This window comes from Fistularia commersonii, chromosome 1, assembly GCF_037954325.1.
Source record: "Fistularia commersonii isolate RoL2024-O1a breed Wild chromosome 1, RoL_Fcom_v1.0, whole genome shotgun sequence".
NCBI classification, from domain to species: Eukaryota; Metazoa; Chordata; class Actinopteri; order Syngnathiformes; family Fistulariidae; genus Fistularia; species Fistularia commersonii.
This window is the reverse complement of record NC_141284.1, coordinates 15,142,470-15,152,644: the sequence shown is the minus strand read 5'-3', so window position 1 is coordinate 15,152,644 and position 10,175 is coordinate 15,142,470. Positions and strand designations below refer to the sequence as shown.

At 38.8% G+C, this 10,175-nt stretch overlaps 2 protein-coding genes across 2 annotated transcripts; both read right to left on the bottom strand.

Moving 5' to 3' along the window:
* Positions 1-795: 795 nt before the first annotated feature.
* serpina10b (serpin peptidase inhibitor, clade A (alpha-1 antiproteinase, antitrypsin), member 10b) lies at positions 796-2,980 on the bottom strand. Its single transcript, XM_086150064.1, has 5 exons — positions 2,862-2,980; positions 2,038-2,673; positions 1,638-1,911; positions 1,208-1,355; positions 796-1,128 (listed from the first exon to the last, which is right to left on the bottom strand). Exons 2-5 carry the CDS (start codon positions 2,639-2,641, stop codon positions 937-939), a joined length of 1,218 nt encoding a protein of 405 aa, XP_086006190.1. The 5' UTR covers positions 2,642-2,673; positions 2,862-2,980; the 3' UTR covers positions 796-936.
* A 1,109-nt stretch (positions 2,981-4,089) lies between these two features.
* Positions 4,090-9,947, bottom strand: atxn3 (ataxin 3). Its single transcript, XM_086150112.1, has 11 exons — positions 9,870-9,947; positions 9,195-9,359; positions 9,063-9,107; positions 8,868-8,953; positions 8,716-8,782; positions 8,554-8,641; positions 8,332-8,461; positions 8,076-8,239; positions 6,043-6,199; positions 5,803-5,867; positions 4,090-5,693 (listed from the first exon to the last, which is right to left on the bottom strand). The coding sequence occupies exons 1-11, from the start codon at positions 9,891-9,893 to the stop codon at positions 5,647-5,649; spliced, it is 1,038 nt and encodes a 345-aa protein (XP_086006238.1). The 5' UTR covers positions 9,894-9,947; the 3' UTR covers positions 4,090-5,646.
* Positions 9,948-10,175: the final 228 nt, after the last annotated feature.

The following is a 10,175-nucleotide window of genomic DNA, read 5'->3' as shown; positions in this document are numbered from 1 at the left end:
AGAAGTCAGAACTGGTGGGAGTATGACTGCTGCCGCGCACAGCAGCGACACGAGGGCGCAGCCATGACAGTGTTGGTCACGTGATTTGAAAAAACTTTATTGTTCGGACAACTGAAACAGGACGTCATCGGTTGTGAAACCCGAGACCAGAGGTCCTTTGCTGAGGGGTTACATTATCCAAATTTATGTTTAAGTAAAGGGTCAGTTTGAGTAGCTTGTATGCATGATTGTAATTCCATTGACCGACAATGCTGATATTGTCATTGGTTTTAGTCGGCAAGGAATGGTTATAAATGGAATTGGCAGACTGACTGGACATTAAACATGAACCTGTGTATTATTTCAAGAGCTTAGTGTTGAATACACAACGATGGCGTTCAATTCTATATGACCATAGGCCCAGTCTAATGTAAGATACAATTTTAAACAATACATATTGAAGAGGTTCCTGGAAGGGTCCCTGCTCCACCTCTCCATCCCTATGGGGGACCCCTGGACTCCTAGACTGTAGTCATGTTGCTTGCAAGAAGTTGATGTTTTGGTGCTTCACCGTGTAGGTTAGTGTGCCAAGAGCATATGTATTTTGATTTATACCTGGCAAATTACACTTGTAGTTGTGGAGACGTCCGTTCGGAGAGGAAATATTGTGTATTTGTAATTCCAAACCATTTTAAATGTTTTCATTTTGAAGACAGAGAAAGGGTTAGTGACAACTCGTATATATCAAATATCTCTTAATTGGGTTTTTTAAACATTGTGGGGATGCTTAGTTGCTCGTTAAATAAAACAGAAATATGCAGTCATGCAAAGTCTTTATTGATACGGATCACAAGTGGTAGAGAAGACCGCTAGAAGCATCTCAAGGTTTCAGATAAATGATTTCATTATTGCCGGGCTTGTATAAACAAGTGTAACCAAGCAGTGCAGTTAGGACTGCTAGTTTTTTGTAGGGTCAATCACCCTGCCCATGAACAGCAAACAGTTTGTGGCTTCATGGTATATGAAAAAGAAAAATGGTTTGTTGACAATGAAGGTTCTTGGTAAGGAGTACGGAGTAATGCCAATCGCTGTGACAGCCGCTGCAATGGTCCCTGTCTCATCCACCTCAATCGCAGCCTTATGCAGTACCTGTCCAAAACACACAACTTGTTATCTGCTGGCTGTAGTTTCAAAGGGTTCTGTAAGCACAGTTGTATTAAGAACCAACCTCTGATACTTTAAGACCACTGTCGTTACTAAGATTTGTCAAATTTGCTGAACTGCTGAAGATGTTGACAAAACCCATATCTGGTAGAATATCATGCAGGAAATATGACTGCTCCAACTTGAATTTGGGTATCTTGATTTCCAGCTTGCTGCAAACAAGGTAACACAAGATAATCAGCATAAACCCTTACCTATTGAGCTGATGTGGGGATATGATCTTTTTATTATCCATTTTGTCATGCTATCACTAAAGTCAAATTTACAGAGGTCCAAGAAGAACACATGACAATTGTGTTTCTCCTCTTATCCGTTTTTATTGGGGACATTTAGCAGCAGCCTTTGGGAGCAAATGTCTAATGTCTAGAGCAAAAAATGAAAAATTCGATGAATTGAAACAATATTGGAGGCACAGTAAACAAAAAAGTACCTACGTTTCTTTTAACTTCTTGATCCAGCTGAGAAACTTTGCTGCACTGATCTCGTCCTCTATCACAGTGTAGTCTATCCCATTGTTGGGCAGCAGGATGAGCATTGAAAAACCTTCCAGATATGGCAGTTTCAGCACTCTGGCGCCAAGTAAAGGATCTTCCATTGAGTAGAACTTGTCCTCTTTGAACATCATTGGTACTTGCACAATGTTGTAGTTGTCAATATAGAAGGGGGCATTGTCTGTGAAATTGGCATCAAAAGGCATCTCCCAACTCCCTGTGGATGATACAGTAGTGAGAATACAGTTATGTCAGTTAGAGGTCAAAGGTAGGAAGAAATTCGAGAGTAAATGTGTCATGATCAAAAACCCAAAGGAGTTATAACATCTATAAGAGAACTTACCTTGGAAGAAAATTGTGTCTACGAACATGAGTTGAGTCTGTGGATCAAGAGAGGAAATAATTTCCATCACTTTTTTCTTTGTCCGATGCTTTACATAGTCATTGATGAAAGTTATACTCTGATTTGTATCTGAGAAGTTGACACTTTTAATGCACGCGTGAAAAAACTCCATCATTTGATCCCCAATTTTTTTTTCAATTTCAAAATCCGTGTGGACAAAGATAGCCATGTCTTGTTCCAGTTTCACTGTTCCATTCTGTGTCATGTTCTCTTGAAGCTTCTGGAACATTTTTGGAATGAATTCAGGCTGGTTAGCTTGCTTCAACTGATCCAGGTTGAGTCCCTTCAAAAGTTCATCATATGTGTCACCATTGGCAGCCAGTGAAAGAGCAGTGAAAGTCTTCGACACAGACAGAGGTGAGAAAAATATGTTCTTGTCATGGTAACTACTTATTTTTCTGAAAAGTCTCATAGCAAAGTCCATGTTTTTGTAGGGGAGATCCCAAATGACGGTTCGTGGAAGTTTTGCTTGGTTGATCGATGTGAAAAAAAAAATGCAAGTTAGAATAGAAATGAATCCCATCTTCGTTTCGTGCCACATCATGACTTGCCTCTGGGTTGGTTTAGGTACACAACCTGAATCACGAAGACATTTACATGATTATAACACATTATCTGTCATCAACAAACACAAAGTAACCTAACAGCAAAAGAAAAAGTTGCCTAATTTTATAGTTTATTTCTCCACAAAACAATTTTAACAAATTGAACTCATTAACATAACAATTATCATTAAAAAATCTTCTCAAAATGTTCATACTTACCATTCAGTTTAGGCTGGATGTGTATGAAAACACAATTGTTTGGGGAAACAAAGTACAAGTGTGCTTAGAGTGTTACATATTAACCATGACATAGAGACCATTCGTCACATCTGCCCCCGCAACCTCCAACGCTTCAATTCTTGCCATGTGACAGTGTCTTTCTGAATTTAAGTGTGCATCTGAGTGACTGCAGACAGGTGTGTTTGTGGCACAGACATGAAGCTGGTTCACTCAGTGTGCATGGAGTAACACATGTGAGCTGTTCAATGCTGGAGTGATGACCAGAGTAGAAAGAAATGTTTCATCCTTTACTCTGTTAGTCAGAGAGGCTTGGTTACTCGGTTTGTTGGAAAACTCCCCTGGAGTAGAAGGAAGCCATGACGAATTACTTTACAAGAATACGCAATCCTTTACAAGTATACACTTTAAGAGATGGACAATAACTCAAGAGATAGATTTAACTTCTAAATCGTAAGTGGCAAAGCCTTAAAAAAGTGGCAAAAAATGGGTAATCGGCAGGTTGTTAACAAAATCAATACGGTTGGTCTTTTCTGGCACAACTCTCTTTTAGCGTAAAGCAACGAAGAGCGGCATGTTCAGAAAAAGTCACAGAATTAATCATTGTGTCTTGGTCAGAGATAGGAAATACAAGAAATCAGAAAAATAGGACTCATTAAAAACAACTCCAAAGAGGAAGCAAAAAACCTTAACATGTGACCTGTGGTCTCTGACCTATTTGGTGAATGATGACTTAAAAAAAAATATATAAAAAAAAATAAAAATCAAGATATATGTTGCCCAACAGTATGTATTAGTAAATCTGTCAATCAGTTTACTCTGGTTATCAAAGAAACAAAATCTCTCAGGCAGAGTATTCACATTGTCTCTGAACTTGCCAGTCTTTTCATTAAGGGTACCATTACTTCAAAAAAAATGAAATGTAAATAAATGAAATCCTCATTCTTCTTCTGCAAGAAATTGTAGGATATTGTAGTTGCTGGTACCCTTGTGTATACAAGTTAAGTCTTATGTAGACAGTATTCTTAATGAATCTTCATCTGCCTGTATATATAAACATTTCAGCACTTGCTTGTCTGACCACCCACAGTTACCCTGTTGATCTCCACCTTTTACCTCATCTCCAGGAATTAAAGCACTGAAGAGCTGAAATCACACAGCACTCAATTACTGCCCATTAAATCTAAAAGAAATGAGACATGAGAGAATATTCAAGGGTGTGAATGTTTTAATCTGATCATAACCTCATACAACGGAAGAAAGAATGTGCTGTTGTAAAAAATGGATAACATGATGAATTAGTACTTAATGTAAGAATGTAGTGTGCGAAAAAGATGTAACAAAGAAAAACAAACAAACTTGCAAACTTGTTTCCAAAATGCATTTTCAATGGAGCCATAGCAAATGGAGGAAATGAAGCTTGATTGAAATTCAATGGAAGAATCCTGGTCATTAGCCTGCACAGATTGAATTTTACATCCAAAACATTTGTGAAGGTATGGTTTTAAAAATATTTCTGCACAAAACTGAAAATATTAGTCTTATAAGCTTACTTATAAGCTTCATGAAAACACTATTCAACTATTTCTTTGCTGTGATGTGGTCTTTGGGTCTCAGATTATACGATAACAAGGTTACATTACACTCTCTCAAAATAACCATGTTAATGGTGTCCACGACAACCTCAATGCCAAAGAACGTATGTTCAACTACTATGAGAACAACTGCTCAGAGGTTTAACTGGAATGCATAGCCGTGCAATTGAGCCATGATTTCAAATGCTCTTAAAAAATTAAAATGAAAAAAATTTAAAAATCAAATATTTTACTCTGTTTGTTAAAATAAAACAAATGTTTTTAACAGGCATTAAATAAGATGAAATCCATACACTGAAATGGTGTTTAGATTGACCGGATGTGTCAGCTCTTGGGATCCATATGGTCAATTAAATTATCACGAATGGGTTCATCATTCATCACACTTTAATGCAGTGGTTGTAAGCACTGTAATTCTATATATAGGTTTCTCTAATCATATTGCTTAAAAGCATTAAAAAAGCCACAACATCAAAATATGCTGCTGTTGAAATATCTTGGTTGTTCACGAAAAAAATAAATAAAAAAAAAGATTGATGATGGCAATATTAAATGAGCTAAATGTTAGAACTGGCTTAAAGATACTTCGGCACGTGAAAGCAAGTAATTTGAAAACTAAATGCATGGTGTGTTAGCGTGGGAACCAGGACCACTTTATCCGGCAAACAAAGCCAAGTCCCATTCAAGGTAGGAGGTAGGAGGAAACTTTACCTTTACCTATGACCTAATCATTACCCCCCTGCACAAATGACCAAATATGTGCAATCACTTCCAAAATAGTAAACAGCTTTGATTGCTGATGATACTTTTTCCCCCCATCACCTTCACAGGAAAAGAAGAAAAATAAAAATGAAACAAAAATAAAAATCCTATAATAAAAATAGAAGGCGTCATGGTAAAAGGGTAAATTGCAAACATAAATTATCTGTATCATGTGCTCCGGGGTCATCTTCCCAGCCTCAAGGGCGCACAGAGTTAGATTAGGCTAACTGCTGCCTTTTCTTTGCCAGTGTCTTCTCTACAGCCTGTCAGCGAACCGAGGGAACTGCGTCAGCCTCCTGACTGTCCATATGTTCGCATGTGCAAAAGGTTAGAGGAAGGAGTGAAACTACCCCAGAAAGGGTGGCCATTCCAGGCAGCCGTTAAACAATGTAAGCATCTGTTTCACAACTTCACTGGCTTGGCTTTTGTTGTTTGGCCCCCTCAAAGCCAGTGTTCTCTGAAGACAGACCACCAGGAAAGATAAAATTAGTGTCTTTCATCACATCTTTATGCATCCAGTAAGTATATGAGTTCAAATTCAGAAAAAAAAATCATGATGGTCTTACCTGAGCCACCTGTCGATGCTGTGTTTGGTTGGTGTGGAATGTTGGACTGAACTTGGTGCTGCTGCCTAATCAGTCAAAAGGGAGGATTTTTGAACATTGAAATTCTCTCTTTCACAACAGTGCATAGTACACACCACACTTTGTCTTCTACATCAATACTTACATAAAAACTCTAGTTTACATTTCTAACTTTAAGGTCAAACAGTTCAAGGTCATCAATAAGCATATAACTGAACCAACCGGTCAAAGTAGGCCTGTCTCCTCCTCCTCAATTCCTCAGCTGTGAGTGTTTCATTCTGGACCTCTTTTTGCCCTCCTGCGGTGCTTCCAGGTATTTGGCTCTCTGACCTCACACGGCCCACTGAAGATTCTGAAGATGTGTTGCTCATTACAGCTCCTATAAAATGATAAAACAGTCATTTGAAAAAACAAGGATTATAAACATTTGGTAAAGAACAGTAGGTACAGTATACACTTTGCGCACAATTATTAGGCAAGTGACTATTTTGACCATATCATAATTTTATCCATAATTTCCAACTTCAAGTTGTATAAACTTGAATGCTTATTGGATTTAATGCCTATCAGTTGATGTGTATTTGTGTAACGAGTGATGGTGTGGCCTTAGGAGATCAACGATCAATAACCTGTATGAAGGTGAGCATAATTATGGGGCAGATTCTTTTCCTCTGGAAAAAAATGGGCCAAACAAGAGATTTAACTGACTGAAAAGTCAAAATAGTTAAAATTCATTCAGAGGGTTGCAGCATTCTTGAAATATCTAAGATATTGGGGCTTGATCACAGAACCATCACACCGTTTGTTGCAAGTCATCAACAGGGTCGCAAAAACGTGCTGAGAAGGAAAGATGCAAATTAACTGGCAATTTGAGAAGAATCAAACAGGAGGCTACCAGGAACCCATTATCCTCCAGTGCTGCCTTATTCAACAACTGCAACCTACCTGGAGTCTCAAGAAGTATGAGGTTTTCAGTTCTCAGAGACATGGCCAAGACATGGCCATTACTTTTTACGGACCAGATGGATGGGCCTGTGGTTGGATCACTAACGGACATAGAGCTCCACTTCGACTCAGGCAAGGTGTGGATGGGGTACTGGTATGGGCAGGTATTATTAAAGATTAGCTATTGGACCTTTTGGGGCTGAAAAATGAGACTCAAAATCAATTCTCAGACCTACTGCCAATTTTTAGAGGACACTTTCTTCGAGCAGTGGTACAGGAATGTTTCAAGACGATGGATTTTTATGCAAGACAATGCTCAATCACATGAATCAAAGTACTCTACTGTGTGGCTGGCCAGCAAAGGCCTTAAAGATGAAAAAGTAATTACATGACCCCCCTTCTTAACCTGACTTTAACCCTTTTGAGAACTTTTGAGCACTTCTTAAGCAGGAAATTGAATCATAATTTATCCTTTATTACTCCCCATGGGGAAAAATGTTCTCTGCAATTAACCCATCATGGATGAACCATGAGCAGTAGGCATGCCGTCAAACAGCGCCAGGGGAGCAGTTCGGGGTTCAGTGTCTTGCTCAACGGCACTTCAACACACTAGGAGGAGCCGGGAATCAGACCAGGAATGTTTGGCTCCAAAGACTGCTCTGCTTGCTCTTACTTCTTGTAAGTCGCTTTGGATAAAAGCATCTGCCAAATGACTGTAATGTAAAATGTACTGCTCTACTTCCTGTGCCACGGCTCCCCCAAACAGTGAAGGTTGACAGTACATCTCTCTGAATAGTGTCTGGGAGGCTGTGGTTGTGGCTGCACAAAAAGTTGATTCTGACCAGATCATGAAACTGACTGCTTCAGTGAATGGAAGGCTTGTGACTGCTATCAAAAAGAAGGGTGGCTATATTGGTCACAAATGTTTTCTTTTTTTTTGGGAAATGTCAAAAATGTTTATTTTTAAAATTTGAGTTTGTTTATTATTCTCACTTTAACAGATGAAAATAAATAAATGCGATGGGGAAAATCTTTTTTTCCATTTAGTTGCATAATAATTATGCACGGTAATAGTTGCCTAATAATGGTGTACATGCAGATACTACTTAAATGTCCAGGTTAACATTTTTGATTGACTAAGAGCACAGTATTTGTGAAATAACAAAACAAATCCTCAAAAATACAACTTGCCTAATAATTGTGCAGGCCGTGTACATACATCATTATAATTACCATAAACCTGTGATGAAATAGTGATTGTTAAACTTTAGCAGCAGCAAGTAATGGTTATTTCATAGTTATTGTTTTACCCTGCATGCTAAGCTGGATGGCTCTTCGAAGATCAGCTTCCTCATCCTCTACATCTATATCCTGTCTGCTGAGTGCCAGAGCTCTCTTCAACTCTACGTCTTCATCAACAGCATCACCCTCCAAACCAAAGCTCATCTCTGTCTGGCCCAGAGCTGCTCGTCTGCTGCAGTTGCATAATGAAAGCATAGCATTTGTTTAAAGCAATATGAAACAAATAAGGCACCTCAATTTGAGAGAATTCTGGATTTATGGTACCCTGCACTTGTCTGGGCCTCATCCTCTCCAATAAGTCTGGGGCGTTGCTGCTGTTGCACTCTCATGATCCCAAGAATCTGCTCTGCTTCACAGTCTGGTAGATTTCCTTGAAGTACAAATATTGAATAGCCTGTACAAATACAACATTTGTAAGTTGTTTTGGCTAAAAAAGAATGAATGAAAAAAATGGATGTCTTAATGCCAAATTATATTCACATCTACCTTCTTGTTGTAACTGTGCAAGGAAAAGGGCCAAATAGGTATCTGAAATTAACTCTGGGCCAGTCAACAGCGAATTAAGGTTAAACCACTGCAATGAAAGTCAGGTTTTAGTAAATTAAGTATCATTGTAGTGAATGATGTGTTAAGTGGCATTTTTCCAACCTGCTGTCCCAGTTTACGTATAGTAAACCAGTGCTCCTTGTAGTTGCAAATAAATGCTTTCTCGTTTCTGAAACATTTAAGATAACAACGTGGTTAATTGCTAAAGGGGATTAAAGTAACAAAAGCATACAAATTTGACAAAGAAACTTTACATTGGATTAATCATCAGGCTCTGGTATTCTCGGCTGTTGAACAGGATTAGCTCCAAACCCCACACTCTCAGAGCACTGCTAATGACCTGGAGAAATTATATGTTACAAAAAAATAAATAAATAAAATCCATTTCCAATAATTATTGGGCTTTTAATCAAGAAAAGTTTAAAGAAAAATGAATCTTTGGAGCTCACTTGTATTGAAAAGAAGCCACTGTCATCCATGTTTCCCGATGGTTGCTAAAAACATTCATGGAACATAAATTTAAACACTGTCTGATTCCAACATGTCTAAAGAGCCTGTAGCATCAACATTCACATTCTCACCTGTAGAAAAGTCCTGTACTCCTCACTGCCCATGCCTCCCTCCGCCATCCTCATCCTCTCTTCTTCATCAAGCTGATGAGCAATAGAGGACAAATCCACAGGGGTGAAATACTCACCCTGTAGCAGGTTGTTGAGGCAGTGCTGGGCGCAGAGAGAGCCCTCCTGCTACAAATAAGTAAATGAGAGAGTTATTAATGTGAAAATACAGGTGAATCTTATACATCGGATATGGTATCTCGACTGAAGCTCCCCAACTGAGTTGGAATTAACAATCGTTCAGCAGCAACTGTTCCATACATCACTGACTTGCGTGAGTTAAACCACATCATTACCTGCCCTCCTGCTCCTTTGTTAGACAAGACAACAGTGGACGTAAGCAGTGCAGCGTGACATTAAGTAACGTTAGATCACACGGATGAACACAATCGTTTACTGTAATTCAAAAGTTATCGTTCCACAATGAAAGGAAACTTCACATGATTTCTTATAGTTACAAAAGCACTCAGCAGTTAGCCGACAGGCTACTAATTTAGCTAAACACTAATTCAGATGTGGTAATACCAGTTGGAAAGCATAAGCAACGATAAAGGAACCATTAGCATATCACCCGGACTTTTCAAAAGTCACAAAGCATTTTCTGTCGCTGAATGTTATTTTTTTTTCGTTTAAACTTACCTTCTCATGAAATATGGCATCCATACTGAGTTTTCTGTCAACCACTCAACTCTGACCTATAGCCCCACTATGTTCGTTACGTCACTACGAGGAAAGCCGAGAATCTCGAGCAGCGCCTTCCAGTGGTCTGGTCCTCACACAACGCCGCTCCCGTTCGAAACTTGGGCAATTTCGATTTTAATGCACGTGGGATACTTTCAAACGTATTACTTAATCGACAATGTAATCTGTAAAATACATAGCGTTCCAACTTGCGTCGCTGTTACTTAAATATGGTACGTGGCACACATTTACTTCAAAATACAC

What these genes read in the sequence shown, in the direction of transcription:
- serpina10b (XM_086150064.1), bottom strand. Translation starts at nt 2,641, where the DNA reads ATGATGTGGCACGAAACGAAGATGGGATTCATTTCTATTCTAACTTGC. An exon ending in ATCAAGAAGTTAAAAGAAAC is followed by an intron (nt 1,356 to 1,637) that starts GTAGGTACTTTT and finishes CCTTGTTTGCAG; the next exon opens with CAAGCTGGAAATCAAGATAC. An exon ending in GTGGTCTTAAAGTATCAGAG is followed by an intron (nt 1,129 to 1,207) that starts GTTGGTTCTTAA and finishes TGTTTTGGACAG; the next exon opens with GTACTGCATAAGGCTGCGAT.
- atxn3 (XM_086150112.1), bottom strand. Translation starts at nt 9,893, where the DNA reads ATGGATGCCATATTTCATGAGAAG. An exon ending in AGTACAGGACTTTTCTACAG is followed by an intron (nt 9,108 to 9,194) that starts GTGAGAATGTGA and finishes GAATGTTTTTAG; the next exon opens with CAACCATCGGGAAACATGGA. An exon ending in TACGTAAACTGGGACAGCAG is followed by an intron (nt 8,642 to 8,715) that starts GTTGGAAAAATG and finishes CTTTCATTGCAG; the next exon opens with TGGTTTAACCTTAATTCGCT.